Genomic DNA, 27,765 nt, shown 5'->3' on the forward strand with positions numbered 1-27,765 from the left:
GGGAAGCCCCAGCACACTGGCTGTACCCTCTTTAGGTTACTTCTTTCGGACCTAATCCTCTTCTCAGCTGGCACGGTGTCCTCAGCATCGCAACAACACAGGGCTAAACCTGCATGCGACTCTGCCTTTTTAGCTGTGAACTTTTTACGTTCCCAAAGTGTCCGCAGAGATTTTAGCCGTTTCATACAAACCCTAAATATCACCTCCCCTGTCTCAGGTCCCTCTAAAAAGAAGCAAAAGAAAAGGGGGAAATGAGGGTGAGAGTTGGATACTGGTAAGAGCAGATACTGTGAGTCCAGGAAAACAGCACATGGACGAACAAAGAGAAACAGATGATAAAAAAAGGAGGAAGAAAGCAGAGTGCTTTCAATGCTCTTCTCAAATGCTCCTGCAAAGCACACGGGGAAGGTGTCGCAGAAACACCTTCTTCCCAGGAACTGCCCCTGTGGGCAGCACGTTCTTGAGAGGGTTTTCTGCAGCCTTCTCCCTGCCCAGCAGTGGCCCCGCCATGGCTCCAAACAGGAGAAAGCCTTTGTGGTGCCGGCGTTCCCACCTCCGCTACGCTGTCAGCATCAGGGAGTTAGAAACCGCTGGAGATTTTCATTTCAGGCAGGATCCTCTGCTGCAATGTCGAGAGGCGAGAGCTGGCTGACGGCCACCCCTCGCTAGATTCTCTCTCTTCCACCCTCACCGGTCAAAACCCAGAATGAAATGACTGCCCTTGATTTTCACGCTGCTTGCTAGTGGTGGCTGCTCGCTATGCCCTCGTGGAGATGACCAGCAAAAAGAGGCAAAAACTCCTCTACTTCGTCTTCGTTCCTCACACCTAAAGATGACCAGGAAGGATCACAAAAGCCAGATCCTTCGGCATCAGAAACGGCTTGTCTTTGCTGGCCAGTTCCATGGAGGTTTGGTAAATTCCAAGGATTATGATTTTAGAAGAGATTGAATGTGGAATAACTGAGAAGAGAAGGGATTCTCCGAGATTTTGTTTCGTTAATTACGTGCAGCTCAAATCTCTGGTAAACCTTCCAAAGGAAAAACGCTTTCCCTGTGCAACTTCCAACTGTCCCGCTCCAGCGGAGGACTGCAAGCTCCCGCTGCAGCCCTTCAGCAGGAACGGGCACTCAAGGGTTATCATCTCCAAAGCAAAAGCAAGCATGATTCCTTTTTCAAGAAGAAAGCTATTCAGCCCGCCTTTAAGCACCGCAAATAAAAACATTTCTTCCTCTCGCACAGGACACCTACCACGGACGTGCATTCGATGAAATGATATTCAGCGCTTTCTTTTAATAGCCATCTTGCCTGGGAAGCTCTCCAAACGTGGGCCTGCGTATGGGAAACAGGCTCCCTGGGACAGCAATTTCATACCTTCACACAGCAGCCAACCTTCAAGCCGCTACCCTGACCGCTGTAATCTAAGCTGGAAGATAAGGAGCCGCGTGTTGAGATAACAGCCCTGAAACAGAGCTTTCATCTAAAAGGCCAAGGAAAATGCCAGCTGTTCTGTCTCTGCTCTATGCCCTTCTCTCCCCACGGCGAGAGGCTATCAACAAATCCATGTAGTTATTTCTCGCTTTTAAAAAATAAAAATTCATTAACTTCTCGTGGCTCCGCCATCAGAGAGCTTCTTTTAAATGGATAAATCTGGGGTTTATCTGCTTCGCCTGAGATTCTCTGCTTACTGATCTCAGATTATTCCTCCATTTCACCCTGTTCAAACCCAAACAAAGCGTCCTTTGGAATTATCTTGTCTGGGTTTGTTTTTAACATCACTAGAGCTTTGGGCCCCTGTCTCCTGCTTCCTCACACGGGTCTGCAACCTGCACAGGCACTGCAGAGGGGAGAACCTCTCCCCGTTTGGATTAGAGGGTGCAGGGCCCACTTGCAACTAAGATAAGATGGCAATCCTTCCAAAAAAGGCTTTCAGAACAGTTCAGCACCTCAAAACACAGAGTTGCTGCATCAAAATGAAGAAAAATTTAGCATTTTCCTTAAATAAGTGTTCTATATAAACTGTTCCATTTCTCTGTACCTGTCTGCTTGGCAACACTTTTTCGACACCTGTTTGCTTAGCGAGTCAAAGATGGCTCTGCGGAATTCTTAAAGAATGAAGCAAGCAAAATCAGTAATGGCATGCAATCCGAGCTGCTTCAGGCACACAGCTTCAAAAGAACCGACAAGATCAAGCTAGCCCCAAACATAATGCAAGGGTTTCCTGTTCCCCACGCTAAACTTGGGAGCAGAAGCAAAACTTCACATCTCAAAGACCTGCAAAAATGGAGATGAACCGAAGTATGTCTTGCACAGACGCATAAAATGTGTAGGAAAGGTGGCAAGACTCCTAGTGAGGTGGAAGAGTGCTCTTGGGAACGTGCCACAGATGAGGTTCAGTTCGGGTAAGGGGACACATATGTACAACAGTATTTTGTTTTATACCTTTGCCTTCAAATGTTCTGTGCCCTTCGATGAAAGGTTAACGGGGGCTTCACTCTGAAGTTGTTTTGGAAACGTGCTATGGCTGCTGCTGCTAGGCTTATCGTCATCGTGGCTGGTACCCGGGGAACTCCATCCGGGACCTATCTACGGGCAAGTGCTAAATGAGGATCCGGAGTGGAAGGCCTGGGGCCTCGCACCTCTGGGAACGACCTCAGCACACCTGGTGAAACAGGCAATGCGCCTGCCTCAATGGCTACAAACCAGGACTGACAGCCACGAGGATGAGGAGGGGACTGGAGCATCTCTCCTACGAGGAGAGGCTGAGGGAGCTGGGCTTGTTCAGCCTGGAGAAGAGAAGGTTGAGAGGGGATCTTAGAAATGCTTCTAAATATCTGCAGGGTGGGTGTCAGGAGGACGGGGCCAGACTCTGTTCAGTGGTGCCCAGTGACAGGACAAGGGGCACCGGGCACAAACTGAAGCAGAGGAAGCTCCAGCTGAACACGAGGAAGAACTTCTTCCTTCTGAGGGTGACGGAGCCCTGGCTCAGGCTGCCCAGGGAGGTCGTGGAGTCTCCTTCTCTGGAGATATTCCAGCCCCGCCTGGACGCAGTGCTGTGCAGCCTGCTCTGGGTGACCCTGCTTGGGCAGGGGGTTGGGCTGGGTGACCCGCAGAGGTCCCTGCCAACCCTGAACATTCTGTGATTCTGTGAAGATGTGAAGTTGAGCTCTTGGCTCCATGAGGCAGCACACGTGCACATACCACAGACTTCGGAGAACTCTCCATCACGTACTTCCAAGGACACAGAGAATTAGAAGGGGCACTTAGTTTCTTACTTTCTTCCTGTTTCCTCCTTTGTCTGTCTCGCTTCCCTCTCCTCCACAAAATCTCTCTGTGCCTTTCCCATATCCTTTCCCACCAGGTCTCTCTATTACTCAAGGAGCTGCCAAGGACAGCAAACCATGAAGATGGCATTGCTCTTTCCCAGTCATGAGGCCACAGAGACGGTTCTCACGAAGGCTTGGTCTGAGCATGTTCCCTCGTGAAGTTTTGGATATTCCCTGCCCGGGGATGGGGGTTGCTGGTGGCGGATACGAGTGGGGTGTAACGAAGGGTGGGAGACAACCTTTCTTTCCCCAGTTTGGTTATGCCCTGATAAGCCAGATGGCTAACACATAGACTAGAGCAGTTTACACCGCATGGGCTGGCCTACAGCTTTGCAATACAATAGATACAGTTTATATACATCATAATAAATATAATAAATACAGTTTTTCTATTCTACTCTAACACAACTTGCCTTTTCCTTTGGAAAGGCAGAGTTTACAGCTACAAACAGGCTGACAAAGGCAATCTGCACATGCTTGTTCCCTGCGCTACAGAGGAGACAGGGCAAACCACCATAGGCATCCTCCTCTCACATTCGAGTAGAGAGGCCGGCACAGGTCCCAGAATGAAAAATGCTCCATTTAAACCTGCAAAAATGTTGAGAGCAACACACGCGGTGCCTCGGCATCTTTGCAGGCTACTTCTCTGCTTAAGATGAGGACAATTGCAGCAATCGACCCTTTCACTCAAATTAAGTGCAACCTGGACTTCCCCGGCCTACCACCGACACCAGAAATTTGTCTACGGCCTGTGGTTATTCTGGGGATTTTACCTCTACGTCAGACACTTTCATGCGAGTGCCCTCTTTTCCCACAAATATATCATCAATGTCGACGAGGACATAGCGATCGAGCGTGAGGCAGAGGCGCTTGCCAGTCAAGTAGGCAATGGCATCCACGAAAACGAGTTTGTGCAGCCAAAAATTGAGGTTATTGCCGAAGAGAACCCGCTGGATCCCGTCATGCAGACCCAGGTCCTGCACCACCGTGGCATGCAGCGCTTTGTGGGCGGCCAGGTGAGGAATGGACTCCGAGGACTTGGTGCTGGCCAACAGCACCGGCTCATAGGTGCTGTGGTTTGACTGGAACACGGTCCAGTCGTCACCAGGCAGGGGACCCTGCTCCACCTCGTTAGCCCGGGTGACATAGAGCAGGGGAGCGCTGGGGTTGATGTGATAGTCCCGCAGCCCCAAGTTGGAATGTAGGAACAGGGGGAAACCCTTGAGCTGTGCACTGAGCAGGCTGTTCTCGTTGGCTTTGAAAAAGCCTATAATCCCCACTCCATACTCTACGCAGTATTTGTCCAGCAGCTCTCGGTTCCAAGCGTCTAGGTTCACATATTTAAGGATGTTCTCGTAGATAATGAGGGCGTAGCGTCCCCGATCTTTGTCCGTCAGGGTGGGCATGTCACCTTTGCCAGGGGCAATCTCTGTCCTGTATTTAAACCGGCTGGATTCCAGGATGGCCACTATCTCCTGCCCCAGCTGGGAGTAAATGCTTTCCACGAAGACAAGCACCACGGGGTCCGTGCGCGAGGTGTCCACAGATTTCGTGAGCCTCCAGCTGGTCTGCGGTGGGATCAGGATGCGGTGCTGGTTGCTGCAGTCACTGAAGGGCAGGGGTGGCGGCTCCTTGATTTTGGGACTGTTGGTGACGTAGTAAGCCAGGATGCACATGGAGATCAGGCTGAAGGCGATGAGCAGCAGGATCAACCTGTGGAGCTCCAGCTGTCGCACGTGCCGCACCACTTTCCACAACTGAATCATGGTGAGGCGGGCCGCCCACCCCCTCCTCACACCCCGCGCCCGCGTCGCTCTTGGAATCTCCAGCGCCGCCGCCGTGGCAGCACCCAGCAGCAGCTTGCGGAAAAGAAAGAGCAGCTGCGGAGAGAGGCAAAGCTGAAGCAAACAGCTACAAGGCAAGCCTGCCAGGGATCTGCCATTTATCTCAAGTAACCATGGCCCTCAATTCCCATCGCTCTTCCGTGCGCTTCCTCCTGTTCCTCTCCTCTCACTCAGGAAAGTCTTGGGGAGGAGCGGGGTCTCCGGAATCTCGTCTCTGACAGCGGATCAGTCTGTCACCCTGCGCGCAAGCACTTTCGGCTCGGCCTTCCCAGGCGTCCTGTTTCTCATCTGGCTGCTTCGCATTCACATGGTGGCACCTTCTCTCTGCAGCCTGAAATTCAAAAAGAGAAAGGCAATTCTCAGTGTGGGTTCGTGGTATTTAGTGGGTTTGAGAGGCAATGGCAGGATCAGCAGGAGACCTGTTCCCCGGGATGGGACGCACGCTGTTAGTGCGGGACCTCGGCACGATTGCCGTAATGGCCTTCAGAGGAAAGGTCCCGACGGTGCGCAGGGACGCAGCGCCCGCCTCGGGCCAGATCTTCACATACTGCAGCAAACAGAGCCGCTGGACCCGGCCTTCCCCCGCTGAACACAAAACACGAAACCCTTTTATTCCAGCCTCTATTCCAAAATTAACAAGAGGAGAAAAGAGCCCTCACCTTCTCCATCTCGTCCTGTTCTCGTACCAAAGATGATGTGTCCAAGCCCTTGCCAGGGAGTTCCTAGGCTGTTCAGAACCCAGCGGGATGCCTGGAATTCCCGCAGGCTCTCTTGTTCCGCAGCTCCCGATTTCCACCATTCCCACCCCGACTCATCCTGGGAAGTCCTGTTCTTCCAGGGCTCCCCACAGACGGCTCCGGAGAGGCACTGTCCCTCAGGCTGTCCCCACGGAGCCGGGGGCACAGGCTGCCCACGCGCTGCGCACCCAACTGCTGCCTGCTGATTCAGCGGCAGCTGGAGAGGAGACATCTCCTGAAAGCCCCCTCGCACGCTGCTGGAGATGGTGAAGCCAGCTTTAAATCACCACCATCACGACGTAAATTTGGGTGGGTCTCTAATACGTGAAAGCTTCTTGTTACGAAGCTCCCTCACCTCCCGCTTTGTGCCTATGACAGCAGAATATTTCACCATACGTTGTTATTTTTCCAGGATGAAACGCTCAAAGCCAACAAGCACCAAGCCCTCTACAACGTAAGCACCAGGGAAAGTAACTAAATCGCTCCTTGGTTTAAAAATAAAATAAAATCAGTGCGTGGTTCTCTCCCTCTTGCCAGCAGCGTGACTCACTGACAGCAACAACGCCCAGGTGTGCGTGACTTGGGACACGGGGACATTTTTGGGGAGCGCCTGCCGCCGCTCCCAGCACAGTGCAAGGACACCTCAAATGCCAGATGCTGCTCGCCAAGTCACTGGTGCCCAAAACGAGCTCTCTGTGGAAGTGAACGCCGCTTTTCTTTCCTTTCTGCGCCCCAGCCCCGCGCTCCCGTGGACACACAGCCCCTCAGCGTGCAGTGCCGGTGGGCACAAGAGCTACGACCACCAAAAGCACCACAACGGTTCTTCACCCTTTCTCCATTCCTCCCATTTTTTAGCCTTCTTGTTACTACCATTCTGATAAGAGAAAGAACACTAGAAGATTAGTCACTCCACGAGATTAAGCAGACACAAGGTTTTTATATAGCAAAGTCAGGGTTTTAACAACTAGCTCCACCAGAAAAGAAACTCCTTGTGAGACAGATGCTTATTTTGTTCCACCAGAAATTACTCGCAAGACAGATGCTTATTTTGTAATGTGTATTACTAAACAGAAAAAAATCCTTCTGAGTCAGGGAAAATATCAGTTCACAGATGAGGCCAAAAGTCCCACTCTGAAGACTCCCACCAGGCTGCTTTCCAAACTGTTGGTAGAGCTTGAAGCAGAGACAAAAAAACACCCCGGCACATTTTATATGAAGAGATATAATACTGCTAACTATGACGGCAGATGGAAAAGAATCAGCGTGCTCTTTACACAAGCCTTACAATGATCATTAAGTATTATCTCCGATAGCTTCCACCCTACCAGCTCAGCAGCGCAGAGTCGCACACGCTGAAACCTCAGCCCCAACGAGGTCTTCAGCGTAGCTGCAGACTGTAAAGTATAGGACAGAAATAATTGTCCACTGGAGAAACCGAGACACAGCAAATCTTACTGAAGGTCATGCTGCAAGGCAGCACATGAATCAAGATTTTAAGAGGAATAATCTCTGCTCCCCAGGCTCCGAACGGATCGAGCCTCCGCTCCCTAACGGCCCTCTGCAATGACAGAGCTGGCCGGGGAAATCGGGCTCAGCCAGCGACAATAAGACACGTTTCGTCAACAAAAACAACCCATCACCTTTCCGTTTTGTCGCTACATACCATTAACTTCTTCTTGGAAAAAGGACAAGGGAGAGAAGGGGAGAAATTACTATGGGAAGATGTAAAAACCAAGATTCAGATAGTTTTTTCCTTTTTTTTGTTTACTGCTCGTCATTCCACTTTGAGCCAAGTTCAGTCACCGAACACTTTGGGACTGCCCGTGTTTCAGCACAGTACCCCAAAACATGTGCCACCTTTCAAAAGCCAGCAGGAAAACGACCTTTCCACCTCCGCAACGCGCCCTTCCCACCCCACGGACTCTGCGAGGAAGGCCCTGACATCACCGTACTTGGCATTAGGGCTCCAACGTCGCGGTGATGTGCGGAGAGGCAGGAGCCAGCGCAGGCAGAATCCAGCAGGGCAGAGAGACGTTAGATAGAAACACATAATAAATGCTGTATCCTTTTTATGAGCTGAATTCCCCGTAAGGCACAACACACACACAGCTCCGTGCACACTGGCTGCCGTGAGAAGCGGTCTTCATTCTACTCCTGTGCAACAAATTCATACCAAATGCTCAAGATTTCTACACGCTCAATTTTAGCTGACAATTGCAAGTCAGCGGCTTCCCAAACAGCTCACATCCTTTCGCTTTTTAATCTCAGTGGATAAAACAGAATAATTAGACTATTTTGTATTAAAAGATTCGCTGTCTTAACATGTATTGGACAAGAAGTTGTTCTCGAAGGAGAAAATAATGTAAAGAGAGACTTCTAAGCTCATGAGCCCATGCGCTGCCTGCAGAAATTTCCAAGCAAGTGATTCTGGGGTAGAATTTGTAATCTAAACACTACGGTGACAGTAAGCAAACCGAGCGTACGCTGAACCATCAACCTGGAGAAAACGCTTCTCTTCCCTGGTTTCACTCTCTCGCCTCTCCAACTCCATTTCCAGCGCTGAAGCGAGTTTCTGTTTCGCAGAGAGCTGTAGCTGCAGCTTCCTGGTTATCAGTTTGAAGATGACAACCCCAAGACAAGCGGATTATTCTGCCGCATCAGGATGGAACCAGAGTTTCAGCGAGGCTGCCCCACCTGCGGTGCCCAGCCGAGGGGCGAGAGGAAGCCCCTTTGCCGGGCGCTTCTCAATCACGGCAGTGTTTCGGTGACAAAGCCGCCATTCAAGCCTCTAGCGAAGCTCCCAAACAAGCCCCCGTTTGTTACACGGGTGAGCTCAAAAAAACAAATTTAAAAAAAAGAAAAAGAAAAGGCCTGTATCAGATTGCTGCTCAAGAATCTGTCAGCTTCGATCTCCCTAACAAGGCTTCGCAGCCAGCGGGCACGCCAGCTGGCACGGTACGCGTTTCGCTCTTTGGGGACCACATCAGCTGGTTTAGGTGCAAATGAAAAGAAAAAATAAAGGCAACAAAACAAATAAACCAACCAAAATTCATATTAAAAGGTGAGAGAGCTGTCAGAAATCACCCAAACCCACAAAGACCAGAAGGACGTCTACTGGAGAAAGCAAAGGGAAAAAAAGAGTCATACCAGAAATTGCTCCCTCTTACAGGGAAAGAAAATACCTGTGTCCTCTTTTGAGATCACACTCCTTGGAATCTAACACCATAAAAATCCTGAGTTTAAGGTAAGTTAAAGTCCATTCCGCAGGACCGGAATGCCAGGTCGCAGGAGGCAGCAGTCCCAACGCGCAGCCGGGACGCAGCGTCTCGCCGGTGCTGGGACGCAGGCTCCGCAGGCTCCCTGTCCCATCAGAAAGGCACCGCGAGATCGGAGAGCATCGGCTATGAGGTCGGCTATCTCACAAACCAGCAGCTTTAGGACAAAGGCTTTATAAACCTCCGATGCTCTGTTTCCTAGTGATACACAGCGCTGATGTGAAACACAAACCTTTGCGTGAATTATCGGCAACTGATGCGATACAACAGCAAGATAGCAATCAGAATTGTGTGGTTTCAATGTCTGATCTCCAGATATTTCCAACGCTTGGAAATTACTGGGGGGGGGGGGGAGGAATCAGCATAACTGCTCAAGACCGGCACTTATCCAAAACCAGTGACCAGAAAATGCGTACTTGGGGCTGCTGGTACGTTCACGCCGAGGCACACGGAAGACGACGGGTGTCATCTGATGCCTTTATCAAAAACTGCTGTCACCCATGCGCCTTCCTAGCTGAGCCTCAGAAGGTCTTACCGCCCTAAACCCCAGCGTCACGAGTGCATTTCCCCAGCCCTTTTCATTATTTGTAACACAGCCCGTCCTTCTGGCACGCTCCGTGGCAGGACCGTGCCTTTGTCCCCAATGGCTCGAGTTCAAAGCTCTGTTTTCGGCACTGCCCGCGAGTCGGTTGCTGCCTTGGGCCCCAGAGGGGCCGCAGTGATTGAGTTGCGCTGTAATCGGAGAAGGAATCCGATTGATTTTCCAACCTGTTCCACTTTAACGGTGTCATCACGATACAAAATCTCTCGTTTGTCTGCCTGATGGCGAGACCCCGCCGTCCCTCCCTTCTCCATACGCCAGGCCCCCAGGTACGGCCCCCTCCCTCGGGAAGGCTGGGAACCCGGCAAGTCACGCCAGCGGAGCACAGCGAGCCACGTGGCAAGAGCAGCGGTAGACCCCCAGGAGAACGAACGCTGGTGGGATTCCACATATTGCTTAAAAAACCACCATGGAAATTGGAGCCACGCTGTAATGTGACTGCCATCCAAGCTCCTTCTCGGGCTCTGGGCGCGCGTTTTGGCCAGCACCCACTGCCAGTCAAAGCCTGCGGTGAGAGACTGCCCAAGGAGCACAAAACTCAGAGCAGAGAGCCAAGGGACAGTGACAGTGCCCACGCCGCTCTGCTTCGGCCAGTCCCCGTGGGCACAGACCTGCCGTCAGCCAGAGAGCTGCCAGCAGGCTTGGAACTGTCTGCTTGTAAGAGGAGGAGACCCGCGCGATGAAGTAATCATTATTTTTATCTTTTTATTATCATCCCCAGACAGGTACGTAACTTCACACCTCTTGCAAGAACAACCAACTGCAGTCCACACGCAACAGACCTGGATGAACTCCTCTCAGCCCGGCCTGGTGGAAACCCAACCGCAGGCTTGGAATTACCCTCGTGCCAGTGCAGCGATGGCTGAAGGCACAGAGCTCGGAGAGGGCAGCTCGCGCTGCCCGGCCAGCTCCATGGGGCTGCAGAGCGATCCCACGATTCTGGTGAGGCTCTTGCTGATGGTGACCTGACAGAGCCCTGCCACTGACAACCTGGCTTGCAGCAGATCTTTGGTCTCTTACTCCCTTACAAGTACAAAAGAAGAAACAACAGGTTTAGTCTTCCCGTGCCGATGACAGAGGCACGGCCCAGCACTACGTGCCAGCAAGGTAAACTGATCCTCTCCTCTGAAAACAAAAAGCTCCTTCTGGAGCATCTCTCCTACAAGGAAAGGCTGAGGGAGCTGGGCTTGTTCAGCCTGAGGAAGAGAAGGCTGAGAGGGGACCTTAGAAATTTCTCTAAATATCTGCAGGTTGGGGGTCAGGAGGACGGGGCCAGACTCTTTCCAGTGGTGCCCAGTGACAGGACAAGGGGCAACGGGCACAAACTGAAGCAGAGGAAGCTCCAGCTGAACACGAGGAAGAACTTCTTCACTCTGAGGGTGACGGAGCCCTGGCCCAGGCTGCCCAGGGATGGTTGTGGAGTCTCCTTCTCTGGAGATATTCCAGCCCCGCCTGGACGCGGTGCTGTGCAGCCTGCTCTGGGTGACCCTGCTTCGTCAGGGGGTTGGGCTGGGTGACCCACAGAGGTCCCTTCCAGCCCCGAACATTCTGTGATTCTGTGATAAAAGCTTCCAGAAAATCTGGTTTTCAGCTCCCGGTCTTCTTCCCATCCTACTACGCTCACCGCTTGGGGTCGTCGTGACTGACCTGACTAATTTTCAAAAGCCAGGGAATTTCAAACTTTTAAACTGCAGTATTCCCTCGAGCTGAATGTCAGCACCACAAGCCCGTACACGTTTCGCTGCCTTGACACAGGACAAATGTGGGAAGGAAATATGGTCGTCTCATTTGTCAGCCTGCCCAAAGATCAGATGTGCAAATCAGGAACCCTAAGAGTTGTTTAAAAAACAAGCCACCAAACAAAATTTTAGCCTTCAACAGTTGCTGATGTTACCTGCTTCATAAAAATAATATTGTTTTTATACATATTAGCTTGGCAGCCGCACACCTTGGCTGGAATCAAAAGGAAAGACCACAAGTACCGCGGCAGTGGAAGCGCTCACAGAAGTCAGAGCTTTCCTCCAGCCGGGGGGATGTAACTGCTCTGGGGCTGCACGGGTCTCTACAGCGCAACCGCTCACACGAGACAGAGGAGGCCCTTTCCTTGGAGACAGCCAGAGGGGCATCCCCATTTCTTTACTTCGTGTGCTACCGAAGCTCTAACACCCAGGCATCAGGTCACCTCAAGAACTGCACTGTTCCATTCTGGACTTCGCTTTCCTTCTGCTTTCTGCCTTTCCTGACAGACAGGTCCATGCATGCTCTGACCCTCTTCCCAAGTTGCGTGACAACGTCAGGCACCAGCTCCCTTCTGCAGCCAGGCACTGGGAGCAGTGGGACGGAGAAGCGGGGATCATGCAGGTCTGAGCCTGCCACATGCGGGCACTTCAAGTTGCTCTCCAGTCCCACCCGGGTGGGAAGCGAACATCTCAGTCACCCCAAACAGCGAGAGCACACCATCTCCAGCCTCCTCCTTCCACCGGTAATCAGCAAGCGCAGTCTATCGTGGCAGAACATCTTCAGCTCAGCTGTGAGAACCGGCAACAGAGGCAGTTCCTTCTGCAGTAGATATGGACAAGGATCTAATTTCCATTTCCTTGCTCACCCTGCTTATCACAACTCAGATAAACAATTCTGCTGCAGAAAGCAAAAAGTCTTCTCTACTGCCTTCTCTTAAGTAACTTCAGCGGGGAAACACCGTCAGCTGTGGCACAAACACGACAGCTCGGTGTCAGTCAGAGCTGAAGCATCTTCATATAGAAATGCACCTTGTGAGGGTTTATCCGCAATTGCTACGGAAGCAGCCCAACCATTCTTCCTTCGAGCTACACTTTAAAAATTTCACCTCAGTTAGCAAGGGACTGATCTTCTACACTGAATTCTTTCCTCCTATCAGGTAACACATAGCAGCTCATTTGCTTTTCCAATCTATTTTATCTAGGAACACATGACAGTAGGGAACACATTAACACTGTTACACTGAAAGTTTGTCCAAACTAACATCAGAAGACAGCTGGAAGCACGCTCTACCAAAGCACAAAACCTCAGGACAGGCTCTCGTGCTTACCTGTTCGTGTGTATTTGCACCAATATTCGTATGGTCGGAATCTGCTGGGCCTGTAAAGGACCGTGTTCCCTGGCTGGGTGCAGCAGCTCCCTCCCGCCTGCCTTCAGCTGGGCTCATCTATCCAACAGACCTCCGTCCAGCGTAAAGCTCGTATCTCCCAGCCTTTGTAGTTTCTAATATTTAGCTATTACCTTGGTATGATTGAAATAAAGAAGCCTCCTGGACTCAGAAAACAAAATATTCACATTTTTGCCGGCTCGGCTGTTGCAAGACAGCTTTCAAGACAGCACAAACTCCCCTCAGAAAAAGGAGGGGAAAATGCTACAAGCAAGCCAAGCACCTGGCCTAGCAAAGGCAAGACGAGTGAAAACAAGCAGAGGGAAGAAGGGTGGAATGAGTGGAAATGGGATGACCCCAGGTCAATGGAGATGACACAGGCTGGCTCAGACAACGGTGTGGAGGCCTGGGCTTTGCAAGGCAGGAACAAACGCAAAGTGCTCTGCGGCCCTCGCTCAGCCTTCACGGCCCCCCGTGCAATGAAAACCATCATCTGGCTTTTCACACGGGTTACGGCAGAAATAGATCTCAAGGCGGGGACTCTGTAAGGAAGACTGTCAGGGCCCTGCACACACCACCAGCCTCCAGTTGCCGACCTGCGAGCCGTACCTGAGCTCGGGCTGTCACCTGAGCTGTATCACTAGTGTGCTGTGCCTTGCTGGCCCGACTGTGGACCTGCCTGGTGACCGCGGACTCATCTGGTGACTGCTGGACTCATCTGGTGACCATGGACTCATCTGGTGACCGCTGGACGCTGGGCTGAACCCGGTGGCTGCCACCGACCGCCTCTGTCCGTCTCTCTCAGGTACCGCTGCTGAGGATGCTGTCTGCTCAGAGGAGGAGGATGAGGAAGAGGGTGGATGGAGACCTCGAGCACGGGGGGTCAAGGCACCTCCAGCCTACCAGCGTCCCGCAGCCGCTTTGCACCCGGGTGAGTTTCCAATGCACGCAGGGTGTCTAAGCAACAGCAGGAGGGAGTCTGCCAGAGAAACGGGGTGAGAAAGACTCGCGGCTATTGTTAGACTGCCCTGCCTCAACGTGGGTGGAATTATTTCATTTTCTCTCAAACCATCTGTGTTTGTAACGGTTACAAAATCCGAGCAACACAGGCAACGCACACTTCTTTCCACACCACCGTTTACACTCTGCCACGTTCATTACATTTTTAAAGAAAAAATTCAACGCTGTACCTTCTGTTTCCCTTTGCAGAAACCTTGTCCTGAGACAACCAACACAGAGAAAAAAAATTATTTCAAAACACGTGTGTCTCAAATACATTCATTCTCTTTAAACTGTAATTACACACCCACTAGTTCTTCACCTTCCTCCCATTTTATAGACTTAATTGCTAAAGTGGGTGCTACATTCTTACATTTTTAATTAGTCAACTGATTACAAGCAGATTTTTTTTTTTCCTACTATGAAGCTGCATCTTTAAAATGCTCCTTCATGCAAAATAAGCCCAGGACCTCATTAACAGCCTAATTAACGCTACAGACAGACTCAGGAACAAAAGCTGCCATGTCTGCAATCAAACCTACCCTCCGATAAAACTGACGTTTTGTGAGGAAAGCTCCAGAACCTTGAGCAAAACGTGCATCTCCATCAGGCACCGGAGCTGAAGACCAGAGGGGCTGGGGACGGCAAACGGCAAGGCGCCCAGCGACGGGCTGTGGAGACTCCATCAGCTGTCCTGGAGACTGCTTCTCAAATTTCACAGGTAACCAAATTACCCATAAAACGCATTCACCTACTGAAAATTCGATTCATTTTTTCATTATTAACACAGAAACCATTTAAGTTTTGAAGGAAGGAATTGTTTTTTCCATGAAGAAATTTAGTTGTGAAGTCTACTTTTCTTTCTAGTAATAGAAAAATGTATGCCTGATCTTCATGTCAAGATTAATGGCGTTACAAGTTTGTATACGTATTTATAGGATTCAACAACTATGAAACTATTTCTGTTTCACACGTAGCGATATGACATGAGGTCAGATATTATCAGAAGTGAGACTTCAGAAAATAGAAGTATTTGGAGCACTGTTGATTGTGCAATTTGGTCTAAAGCAACATTACTGGTTTTAGAGTTTCTTCTCCTTTCTTAATAAATCTTCACTTTGGTTCAAATAATTGAACTGAAACTAGAAAATCTCAGCAACTTTTTTTTAGAAAGCCACAATGATCAGATTGCTTCGTCTCAGTCGGAACGGAAAGAATGGAATTGCCAGACAAGGGAAATAACCTCCGGGTGGGAAGGTGCATCAGCCTGCGCGGCGAGGTGGTGGGTAGGAAGGAGAGCCCTCTTCTCCTGGTCCAGCCTGGTGGAAGGTATCCAGCCTACAAAATGCGCTGCAGAACACCCCAATGACTTGATCCCCCACTTGCCTACAACCACAGAGCCACTTCCCGACACGCAGTTACACTACCCGAGCCGGTCCTCTGCTGTTCTGCCATGGTTCTGTGGTGAGACCCGTTCACAGAATCACAGCATGGCAGGGGTTGGAAGGGACCTCTGTGGGTCACCCAGCCCAATCCCCTGCCCAAGCAGGGTCACCCAGAGCAGGCTGCACAGCACCGCGTCCAGGCGGGGCTGGAATATCTCCAGAGAAGGAGACTCCACAGCCTCCCTGGGCAGCCTGGGCCAGGGCTCCGTCACCCTCAGAAGGAAGAAGTTCTTCCTCATGTTCAGCTGGAGCTTCCCAGGCTTCAGTTTGTGCCCATTGCCCCTTGTCCTGTCACTGGGCATCACTGAAAAGAGTTTGGCCCCATCCTCCTGACACCCACCCTGCAGATATTTAGAAGCATTTATTAGGACCCCTCTCAGCCTTCTCTTCCTCAGGCTGAACAAGCCCAGCTCCCTCAGCCTCTCCTCGTAGGAGAGATGCTCCAGTCCCCTCATCATCCTCGCAGCCCTGCGCTGGACTCTCTCCAGTAGCTCCTCATCTTTCTTGATTGTTCCACAAACAAGGACACGAAAATGCTTTATAAACAGTAGCCAGACACATCTCCAGGCGTGCCCCTGCGAGCTTGTCCGTGCACGGAAAATAACAGCCACAGCACTGCAATTCCCACCGCGGCGAAGCTGCACGACGGCGGGAATATTGCCGAGCACCACCAGGTCTGCCCGGAGCCCTGCGTTTTCTACCACTCTTCCACGAAAGCGGATTGAGCCCACTGACCTTTGCCCGCACAGACAGGCTCGCTGATGGCACGTGCTGTAATCCAGACGCTCATTTTCCACAGCCTAGCAATCACCTTCCGATAAAACACAGCGGCTCTGTAATAGCGTACAGAAAAGAGCGAGTAAGTGAAAAATTCCGCACGCAAAGCGGGAAGGGGAATTTATTGCTAATCCTTGCATAAAGAGCAAACAACGCTCAAACAAAATTGTGGCAAACGCGCTCCCTTCTCCTGCCATACGTACCACCTCGCGTTAAGAAACGCGATCCAGAACAACAGACACGGGAAAGCAAGCGTAGGGAGAGACAATTAGCCAAGTAAACACCCTGGGAATGATCGCTGGAAGAGACGGGCTCGCCAGAGCCGCGAGAGGGAGGGAGGACTTGGCAGCAGGGCCTGGAGACCGTCCCAGGAATCAGAGGCAGCGCGAAACAAGATGCGAAGCTGCGAGTAGGAGGAAGAGATAAAGGGAGGAGCGCGCAGGGAGTCGGAGGGGAGCAGGAGAAAAGGACAGCTCCCACTGCTTACGGAGGCAGAAACGCAGCGCCTGAAGACGGAACGCGCCCGAGACACCAGGGCTAGCTGGCCTACTTTCAAAAAACACAGGTTCGTTAATAATCAGAAGAAGCGGGGTCCGTACAGCGAGGACAGCCCTCGGAGCTAGCTGACAGCGTACAGCACCCACGCTACGGAACACCCGCAGTAGAACATTACCAGTGCTGAAATTGCATCCTCCACGTCGAAACCTCCAGCACAAATGTGCTAATTGATCGCAGTGAGGTAACAAGACACTTTCATAGTTTACAGATCACTGGACGCTAAAATCTTGCGCACAGATGCGATGGGAGGGAAACAACCGCCTTTAGAGCATTCAAGTAATTCAAACTCCACTTTGCAGCAATGCTGTAACTAAATAATTCATGCTTTTTAGGAGCCCCAGATTAGATTAACGCTATACTTCCAGGCAAGATTTATTTCTTTTTTTTCTACTGAACGTTGCTGCAAAGGGGACAGCAAAGGCAGTCCGGGTATCCAAACTCTGAATTTTCTTCTCTTTTTCATTCTAGTCAAAACATGAGAATTAAATAATTTTTAGCTAGACAGGAACTATGAACAGCTATAATTATGTTAATAAAAAATACACCGTGATAAACATCTTTTACAATTTTAGACATTAATTTTGAAGTTAAATATACAAATTAATTTTAACTCTAATTATTTGGTCTCCTTAACTCTCACATAATTAATTTGGTAGCTGGAATATAAAGATTGCAGCTTTTTGGAAGACACACTCCTTTTTCTTACACAACAAAGAAATGAAGCTGCTACTTGCACTGTAAAATTCAGCCTTCATTACGAATCTGGGTTGGTGTTTCCGCGACAATTTGAAACGCTTTGACTTTGTCCTCGCTCTCCCACGAGCACTAAGTGGCTTGCAGAACATCTGCGATGGCGAGCGTTAAGGGAAAGGTCCTGCAGACATCTTGGTACCTGTAGCAAAATCCTGCGCCAGTGCTTTTATGCTCATTTTTGCCCACATTCCCCTTTGCCTGCCCATATTTTCCCAACCTGTTTATCTGACACGACCCTGCCGCTGGATGCAACCCAGCCGCCTTCACTGCCCGGCTGCCTCCCAGCCAAGGATTAAAATCTTCACCTTCCCCTTTGCGCACTGGTCCACCAATATCAGAAATCGGTTCAAAGAACATCTCTGAGACAGCAAGAGCTCTTCTCGTACCCGCTGGGAGGGAGCCAGACATCATCCTAAAAGCTAGGGCATTTGAGAGCACGGCGGAGTTCAGCCCTTTGGTCCCCTTCCAACTCAAAGCGGTTACACACCTCCCCAACCCCATCTGCCAAGTGAGAGCCACGTTACACAACGATGCTGAGCGCCAACGCCTCAGCAACGCTTCGTGAAGGTGTCGGAACGAACTGGTGTCCTGGCGTTACCTGGGTAAAGCACAGACCTCACACCAGTGCTCAGGGTGGGACCGCCGCCACGCGCCGCTCCGCTGCAAACACTCCAGAGGATGGGATGCGAGTGGTGAGGAAGGTGAGAAATCCGCTAGCAGTTCTCCGTCCGCAGCAGGATCCTGCCTCGGCTTGCTTTGCTGACAGAACAGAGGTTTCGCCCTCTGTGGAAGGGTTGAGAATTCTCTTCCCCTCCGCCGCGTTTGCCAGGCTCTCACACGTGTCTTTTCCTCCCCTGCTGCTGTTGCATCAGACAGGAGAACCACGCTCATTCAGCAAGGGCCACCTCAGAGGTTCAACTACCGCAATGGCATTCGATTTATTGGGAAGGGGGAAGAGAAGGGATTTATTTTAGGACAAATTGCTTACATGAAGAATCACCTTGGACTCTGCAAAAGCCAGGAACACAAATAAGAGGGGCTATTTCAGTCCTCTGCTTTTTTAGAGAGGTCCGCTTTCCTCCACGATCCTAAACAGACGGATGTCAATCAACCAATTCGACATACACAGCCAGAACCAAGGCCACGAATCCCACCCCTGACCACCTCACCACCTCAGAACGGATGCCGGAACTTCTGTGCCCCGCTCCTCATCGACACCCAAACCAGAACAGCCGTACCTGTCTCGGTGGGAGACACGGGAGGTCTGCGTTCTGTGCTCTCCCGCATTCCTCGCCCTCCCTAGCCCAGGGAAAACCATTTGGCCTTTACACAGATTTATTCTGCACTCGAACTTTCAGTATAAAAATGATTACTTACTCTGAAGTGCAGCACACCACACAGAACGGCCGCTAAGCACCACAGCAAGGCTGCAAGGCTGCAGCACACTAAAGCAGAGAGGGGTGAACTTCTCCATTTGGCCTTTTTCAGCTGCAAAGAGGAGGGTCTCTGCATCGCCTCAGCCCATATATGTGGGCACGAGAAAGCAAGATTCTGCTTCCTTTGTTGTACGATACCCAGCTTTACAACCTTTTGTTCAGAAGAAGGCATCGCACTGGACTGAGAGCGGCTTTCGAAACGGTAAGCAACAAAACCAAATGCCTCTGAGGAATATTATGCATTAAAGATGGCTTCAAATCTGCAGTGAAAGCTTCCAGCACCAGCCCTATTCCGAGAACAAAGTGTGCTCTCTCCCCCCAGCCCCTGTGCCTGGCTTGCTGGCTCTACAGTGAGTTTGTTCTTGCCCTGAGGGAGTATTGGATAATGAAGAGCTCAGAGTTTTCCTTTCGCTTCATGCCTGGGCTCATCCTAATGCGTGTAAGCAGGCTTCGTTTGCAGACTTCCCTCCTCAGCCTCTTCCCCCTCCTGTTATCCAGCAACGCAGCAACATTTTTTACCAAGGAGTGCTACCAATCGCCTCTCTTGAAACAAGCTTATGGAATCCGTCACCCTCTTCAGAGTGTTTCAGAGACTGAATCGAGGTTCCCAGCTTTTAAAGCCATCCAAGTGCTTTTGCTGCGCCGGGTGACTCCATCGCGCAGCATCGGGAAGCCGCTGCCCCACGGACCGGTACCTGTGCAGGGCCCTGCTCCAGCCGGCACTTCATGCTGCTCGAAGGCAGCTTCAGCAGGGTCGAGGCGTGCGGAACGAGGGGTGACCACAGACACGCGTCTGCACACGCTCCAGCACGGACATGGGGCTGAGCGGGAGCTCGTGCAGCCGGACCTCGATCGTGGTTTCAGGCAAATGGCTGCATCCGCTCATGAAACGCCTCCGACGTGTGGAAACATTTTACTGGGCGCGTAAAATGGGTGTTTCGTGGTGAAGGACAGCAGTGGCGTTAACGACTTTTCATTACATTTCAGCTAAGGCGAACAGACTTGATACATCATTTCCGGATGGTTTAAAACAATGGAGAACGTTCTTGTGGAAAAATGGTTTGGATTTTTTTAGTAATTTCTTTCAAATCATTGTTGCCCAGAGAGGTTGTGGAGTCTCCTTCTCTGGAGATATTCAAGACCCACCTGGACGCGGTCCTGTGCAGCCTGCTCTGGGTGACCCTGCTTCGGCAGGGGATTGGGCTGGGTGACCCACAGAGGGCCCTGCCAACCCCTGCCATCCTGTGGTTCTGTGAAAACAAAAGCCACATAGGAGGCTGTCCGACAACTCCGGCAGTGGGTAAAAGCCAAGATTCCTGGAGTCAGCAGCAGGTCACCTGTGACAGGTCACCTCAGCTCTGTGTTGGCTAAACGCTCCTGTACACCGTTTTCGTTATCTCTTTGGGACTCTTGAATTGCACGGCCTATAGAATGGTCACATCCTAATACAATATGGAAAAAATTCCACCGCAGCTTTAGCTAACCTGAAGCTTACGAGGTCACTTCAGCCGAGACCACCGCCCTTCCTCGTCCTTCATGAGCTGAAGCTGGGGACCGGAGAAGGAGGGCAGAGAAGGGAACTGAAAATTGCTTCTCCTCTTCCATACAGCCACACGGTAGAGGGAAGGTTTCAGAGAGCAGGAGCTACACCTGCACAGCTACTTCCACAGCAGCCTGAGCATCCGACTCCACTCGCTGCGGCAATAGGAAGGACCAAAGACCCTGCAGAGTACAGGCCCTGCGAGAAGTTGCTGGTCTGTGCTCCACGCCAAGCTCTTGCTTCCTACGTCGGCAGTGTTTGGCCATGTTGCAGAAGCCCCCGTACTGCCAGCATCAACTTGACCGAACATTTCTAAAGGCCCAAATTCTGTTTTATGTGCCTTGACCAGGAGAATGGCAGCTATATCTCAGCTTGAGGATCAATAAATTTCCTAATGACCAGAAAACCCGCAGCGTTCCAAGTGAATCTTACTTCCCAACGAACTAAAGAACGGAAATCAAACACATTGTTTAACCAAAGGGTCTTCTTTTACCAGTCTGTGGTGAAAGCGAAGAATATCTATAAAAATTTCCATTTCTAAGCTTTCAAGCTGCTAAATATTAACTTGGCACAACTAGCTTTGCTCCTGAGATGCAAACGAGAATTCAGATTGCTGTGTCACAAACCACCAGAAAACGTGGCTGCATTAATCCTTGGGGAGCACACAAGGCATCACTTGATTTTTAAAATGTTCTATCTGTAATGGCTTTAATCTCTCCCACAATTGCATCAGTTACCAGTATCACTGATGCCTGCTCATCTTCCAGTCGGGGACCCAAGACGTACAGTGACTACGAAGGGTTGAGGGAGTACCTCCACACATGCATATATGTATATATATACACACAGCGCAGCGCGAGCAGTCGCTTAGGCGAAGGCAACCCTCCTCCAGCACGCCGCACACCCTGAATTTAACCCCGCAGCAAGGTTAGACGCAGAGACATCCTGTCAGGGAGGGAAAGGGAGAGCAGGGGGAGGAGGAGAAGGAGCTAACAAAGAGCTTAATGAGCAAGGAACGTAGCAGGCATATCCGTGCGAGACACAAACCCTGCCAACTCCACTCGGTGCACCGCCTAATACAGTCGCTGACGAGCAGCTCCTCCACCCTCCTCTCGAAGCGCTGTTCTTGCAGAGGGTGACTGGTTAAGAAGTAGTCAAATAATGAGGCAGGAAAGAAAACAATGTTTTCTTGTAAGAAGCTAGGTAACAGGTTAATTAATTAAGATAAGGAATAGCAAAGATAAGCGCAAAGATTCAAATTCCTACCTTGAAAAGGGAAATCCTCAAGTAGTTACTCTCTCAAAAGGAGTCTGACAGTCAGCGACCCAAAACAAGACACAGAGCCACGGGGAGAGCAAGCAAGGCTGAGCGCTGCTCTTAACAAAAATCAGAAATAAAGTGAGCTGGCCTTTTGGGCTGCACGGTCGGTAGATGGCCGAACCATTCTTAGTAGCAGCAGCTGCCTTCCCGTCACTTAGCGTTGCCAGAATCTCTCAGATCATTTTATGAACTGAAGGATGCTGGAATTCAAAGTGCAGACAAATGGAAATATGTAAATAACTCCGTGCTAAAAAACAGCACATCACTGCTAATTACCATTAACCACTAGCTGCTATATTGTACTGCAGCCACAGGTGGGTGGTGGGCAAAGCACAGTCCCACACAGACAGTCCAAAAGCACAGCCCTCTTCTCCCGAGAAACTATCTTGCCTTGCAGCTCCTCTCTGAAAAGCTTCCGTTTCACTCCCCGAAATGCCAGGAACGACGAGAGGAAAGCGAGGAAGACGGTGTGCCGAGGAAGGCAGAGAAGCGCAGTCCGGCACTCGGATCATCGTGGCACACGGCAGATCCGGGGTGCTCCTTCAGGGTGGGGATACAGCTCCGCTCCGTCGTCCTCTTCCCCGCGGCGCATCTGATCACGGCAGGGCGCGGAACTCCACCGGCGAAGCGGACAATGGGATCTGGCGGCGGTTCCCAGCATCTCTGGCGAAGCGACTGAGCGAGCTCGCCGCCGGCACAGGCAGCTGGGGGGGGATGCAGAGCACCCCGCTTCCCTCCCTGTCGCTCCCCAAGCTGCGGGGCCAGTTCTCCTTTTGTTGCAGCAGTGAGACAATCACGGAGGAAACCAAAAAGGTGCCGCCGTGGGGAACAGCGGCACCAGAACCCCCATCAGTAAGGCAGAGGGAGGCGGGAGCGGGGAGGAAGAGGAGGGAGCGACGGAGGCAGGCGGGCAGAGGGGAAGCAGGCAGCGCGCAGACGGCAGTGCCTGCCACCCTAACAGCTTGCTGCCAGAGCTCGTCTTCTGAAGCTGCCACAGGTTTATGGCTGCCTCCAGACCGACAAGCTGACAAGATGAGGGAAACTACGCTCAGTGAATGTATTCAGCAGTAATAAATTGCTTCTCTGGCCCTAACGTGGCTGGCGGTGAACTGACCTCGTCACTGGGGGTGGGGGGAGCCCACCAACCTGGCAGCACACCAGCTAGCTACACTCCGACACCGCTACTGCAATCCGGAGACTGGAATAGCTCTGCAGAGGGACGCAGAAAAATCACCATCTTGCGCACCACAAATAAAAAATTAACATGTTAAGAGAAGAAACCCATAAATCTGAGATTACGTTCTGTCCCTGTCTAAGCGTGTTTGGTCGCAGCGGTGGTGGGGGAGCGAAGCTCTCTTTATACCCCTACAAGACTGGCACAAGACGGGTTCTCTACTTTAAAACCTAACACTCTGTACTTTAAAACGTGATGTCGTAGGGGAGCGGAGAGGAAGGCAGGACAGGAGGCACTCTGAGCACAGCGGCACACTCCGCTCTTCGAAGACGCAGAGCCCTAGGTGTGCTCGAAGCTGTACGCTTTTTTCCCAGCCCGGGTTCGGGAGAGGAGGGCTTTCAGACCGGGTGACACACTAGCACACATCTCTAGGGGAGCGACTTTAACAGGAGCCGACAGCGCGCAGAAGCAGCTTCTGTAATAAGACAGTGAAAACTTCACACGGTGGGACGCGACAGGGTGTTAGCGAGCGCTCCGCGAGAGGCCTGGATCTCAGCGATTCCGCTGCTATCTCTGCTACGAAGCGAACAAAGCACCTCCTCGAAATTTTACCCCCACAAACAAGCTAAAAAGAAAAATCAGAAACAAGGGTCAATTCTCAGGCTCTTGGCATTCCCTGCCATGGCTTCAGCCTGCTTTTGCAGACTGCCTAGCTTCTCACAGCCTAACTGACCGGGCAGCTGCAGCAAGGTCTGTCTCAAAGATGTTTTCAACTGTTTCATTGCTCCGACAGGACAGGAACAAGCCCCAGAAGCTAGAAAAGCCCTAGAAACATTGTCAATTATTAGGAGTAGATGATTTTCCTTTTGAATTAACAATATAACTAATTCAGAATGGGCGTGCTGTTATGGATTCTTTCTGTCCTGTAACAGGATAATGATTTGCTCAGTGTTGCTTCATCCTAGAAGATGCATTACAAAACCACAGTAAGTTTTTATTCATTTGTTTAATAGGAAAACTGAAAAAAGCACTGAAGTCGGTGCTTTCTTCAGAAAGAAAAGTACACAGCCACGAAGATATTTATTGCCAAGCGATGAATAAAAGACAAGGTGCTGAGGGATAATGATTACACACACGAAACTAGGGCTGTCCTAATCCATCAACAAAAGTTAAAAGGATGCTGAGTACCTCTGAAAAATGCAGTTTCCACATCTAACAGAGGAGACAACCCTCTATTCTGCCTCTTGCTGCAAAAAATAAAAATCTCCTGACAGACATGTCGTGCTACAGAGCAGCACTGCAAGCTCGCGGGCCTCTCTGTGAACCGTAGATGGATGACGCTGACAAAAATTATCATTTATACATAATCTAAAACCATTAAGATTTTTAGCTTCCAGCCCCCATCCATTCCTGCCAACAAACCCCTTCCATTCAAGCTGCAGGATGCAAAAAGCAGATGCTGGAGATCTCTCGCTACTCCGCTAATTGCAAAGGCGACAGAAAAGCCTGACGCCACACAACGGAGGACTGATTTTCAGAATAACCCAGATTTTCACGACGAGTTTTCACCATACACTTCATACATTTTTCTCCAGTCTCCGGTGTTTCATAGAGTCAGGTTTATTGGACACTTGCTGGTAGTCCTTTCAAACTTCTTCACTTGGAAAATGTTAGAGGGAAGAATTACTGCTGCTCTACAAAGACAATTAACTTGTGCTCACTGCCTGAAGGCAAAACTTCAGTATCTCTCCCAAAGGCCAGATTCCCTCTCCTCCACCTCCCTACCCAAACCTCCCACTCCCCCCCAACACCCAGAACTGTTCCACACTGTCCCCCAGATCAACGGCAAGCAGAGAAAAATGTAGCTCACTTGCTGCCAAGCATCCCTCAGAGGCAAGTGCATTGACTACGTCCCCACGCCAGCAGGCAGTTGTAGTGAGATTTCAGAGATGTTTCCCTAAGCAGCCAGTCCCAACGACCTCAGCGTGACGCGAGCTGCAGTTCTGCTCAGCATCACTTCGCGGTGACCGTCTCCAAAGAGCCCTGGAAACAAAGGGGGAGATGCTGGGTGCTGCTACCAGTGAAGAGCCAGCCCTGACCGCTGCACATTGCAAGCACAGTCGTTCCCTCCCAGCCAGCCTGCCCTGCCCTGAAGGTTGGGATGACATGTAGGTCTCTCTACAGCATTCCGTGCCCTGGCTATGATCTACGCCAAGGCCTTTCCAACACCATTCCGTGCTCTTTTTATTCACTACTCCATGTGTTCTGATCACCGCAGTGAGAGCAGAGGCGCAGCCGCAGAATTATACGCCAGAGGTTTTCCACCGGGATCAGCAGACTACTTCTGAGGGGTCCAAAGAAAGGTTACCCAGAAAAATCAAACCAGCCATAGAATCTTAGAATGCTTTGGGTTGACAGGGACCTTTAGAGTTCATCTGGCTTTCTCCGTAAATCCTGAGTAGCGTTAATTCACCGCAGAGGTGTCAACATCCTTGTCAGACAATTTTTGTGGATCTGTGAGTCAAAAGAGATTTTAGAAGCAACTTTTGCTAGGGTAACGCCCAGGAAAACGAAAGCAAACTCAAAATGTCTCGTCATGATTCCAACAAAAGTCTCTCTTCTGTCACTGGTTGAACTCACATGCCCGCTGCAGCATTGCTGGACCAGCCTGTATCTTTCCTCTACATTTAATAATCATAATTTGGAAAATCCATCTGAAAACCAGAACCAACTATTCAGAGAAAGAGAGGGGCCTTTTAGAGTCTGCACACCTAAAATAAGCACGGTGGTTGTCACACAAATATTGACAATATTTGCAGCATTTCCTCCTTACCAGGGTCACACTGTGTGACAGCATCATGTCCCAGGTGTTGGTCAGACCCAAACCTCTTGCAGTAGCTTGGAAAAGCACATGGTATCAAGGTAAGTATCTTTGAAACAAGTGGCCTTATGTTTGTTAATAACCAAGTCTTGAAAAGTTACATAAAAAAGGAGCAAAATCCCATCGTCCCAGCAAATCTGCTAACAAACCTATATTGAAATCTTGGCTTCACACCCCAAAAAAGACATGATAATCCTCTCCGACGCCTCCCATTTATGGGGCCATACTGCAAGGTGTTTACCTGGACCCTTGGGATGACTCTAAATGCTTGGGCAAAACATTTTTTTCATGCCCTGCCATGTCAGATGGAGATACGCTTTTCTGTGACACGTTTTTCAAAATACCTCCGGTTTCGGATGTTATTTACACTGACTGCCCTAGAGAAACAGAGAAGCAGCTCTGGAACAACGATGGCATAGCAAGATGTGCTTCTTTAGTTTATATTCTCTGCAAAACGTTCTTTACCAAGCCTTCTTTGTAAGCCACCACCGCACGATAGCGTTGCTAGTGTTCTCCCTGAACAATCCTCAGCCTCCAGACAGGAACATGTAACAGATCTAGCGCGGTTCACAGCTATGTGCTAAGCAAGAATGTCTCCCCCCGTCCTTCAGCCTCCCCCCCAGTCTCCTCGGTGCACAGACCCTGTCCCCTGGGGGCTCTGCCCACCGTTGCACCGATCCGTTTGGCTCTGCCCGGTTCTACAACACATGATACGCTGCAGCCAGGCCCATAAATCCTGGAACTCTTGCTGGAGACACTGGAGACCAAACATGTTGGTGTGTAAATGCCACTGAAAAAACACCAGTGAGGTACTTCAACACTGCACTAAGTACCCGAAAAAAATTAGATTTATTTTGAGTTCCTTCCATCCTTCCTCACCAAATATTGATAAAGAATCTAGATTACCTCAGCTCTTCTCAGAGAGATACTTGGACACAAAGCAGATTTTCTGGGGATTGCCGACGGAGGAGGGAAAACTTCTCCATGCCTTTGGCAGCCACAGAAGGGACGGGAGAAGATGTAAGGATGCATCAACTGAGCCCAAATCTGCTTGCTTACCAGAGGAACAGCTTCCCGTCCCGCATCTCCCTTTTAACTGAGGTTAACGGACCTGCACTCCGCAGCACAAGGATGACCGCAACTAAACCCAACAGCAGCTTGCTGCCGTAACGGCCAGAATGGAGGCAGCGATGGGGGCCGAGAGAGGAGATGGACCCTCTGGTCTGTTCAACGCCAGCAAGCCCATTTTATCTGCACAGATTTTGGTAGATTTCTAGCTGGCTTGCATGGTTAGGTGGTCACTGGTGAAACCCACCCTACCTGAAACTCAGCTGAAGACAGCTACAATCAGATTACCCTTTCTGTTGGCCTGCCACTGAGATGGAAAACAAGCAGGGCTCCTGAGAAGGTCCAGGTATAGCTGACCTTGGGAGTCAGGGGGAAAAAATCCAAACAAAAAACAGCAAAAGGTTTGTGTTCCTAAAAACACATCTCTGTATCGTACGTCAGGAGACAGGGGAGCCACCATCCACCCTGCTTGGAAGAAAGCGCCTATCGGAGGGATGACAGGAATTTCTGGGGCCGGAATAAACACACAAGGGAAAAGCTTGTTCTTTCTCTTCAGTGAAACAAAGGGGCTGTGCTGTAGGTGCCAGCTATACCACTAAAACTAGTGAGAGGTGACAGCACACAGAGCAAGCAACCTTTCGTCTATCCCACCAAGGAGCTGGAGGTGCCAGCACCCTGAGGGCACCTTAATGGCCCCGACCAGTCTCACCGGGACCCTCCACACACCCCAGTATCCCCAGTTAAGCTTGGGCCTGGGCCTTTGCTCTTTGCCTGAACTTCGCCGTAGGTGTACCTGCCTGCAGCCCTGCCTCCGGCCCCACCGCCTGGACTGACATAGGCTGGAGGTAGCGTGTCTCCTGGAAAGACCCCTCGTACGTACGCTGCAGCTTGCACCCAGCCCTGCCTTTGG

General features: G+C 50.7%; 1 protein-coding gene across 6 annotated transcripts in view; it reads right to left on the reverse strand.

Moving 5' to 3' along the window:
• The window catches only part of NDST2 (N-deacetylase and N-sulfotransferase 2), a 137,159-nt gene that overhangs the window by 19,483 nt on the left and 89,911 nt on the right, over positions 1–27,765 (reverse strand). For 4 of the 6 annotated variants that reach the window (XR_012764240.1, XM_075422876.1, XM_075422877.1 and 1 more), the window contains one exon: positions 4,097–5,498. Coding sequence is in view for 5 of the 6 variants with exons in the window: in XM_075422876.1 (XP_075278991.1) it covers positions 4,097–5,089 (993 nt within the window). In the remaining variant the exon portion in view is untranslated. Of the gene's footprint in view, positions 1–4,096; positions 5,499–16,083; positions 16,182–21,678; positions 22,598–27,765 lie in introns of those variants that run through there. The other 2 variants (XM_075422878.1, XM_075422879.1) reach the window with 2 other exon arrangements.

The sequence above is a fragment of the Opisthocomus hoazin genome, chromosome 6 (assembly GCF_030867145.1).
Source record: "Opisthocomus hoazin isolate bOpiHoa1 chromosome 6, bOpiHoa1.hap1, whole genome shotgun sequence".
Classification (NCBI taxonomy): Eukaryota; Metazoa; Chordata; class Aves; order Opisthocomiformes; family Opisthocomidae; genus Opisthocomus; species Opisthocomus hoazin.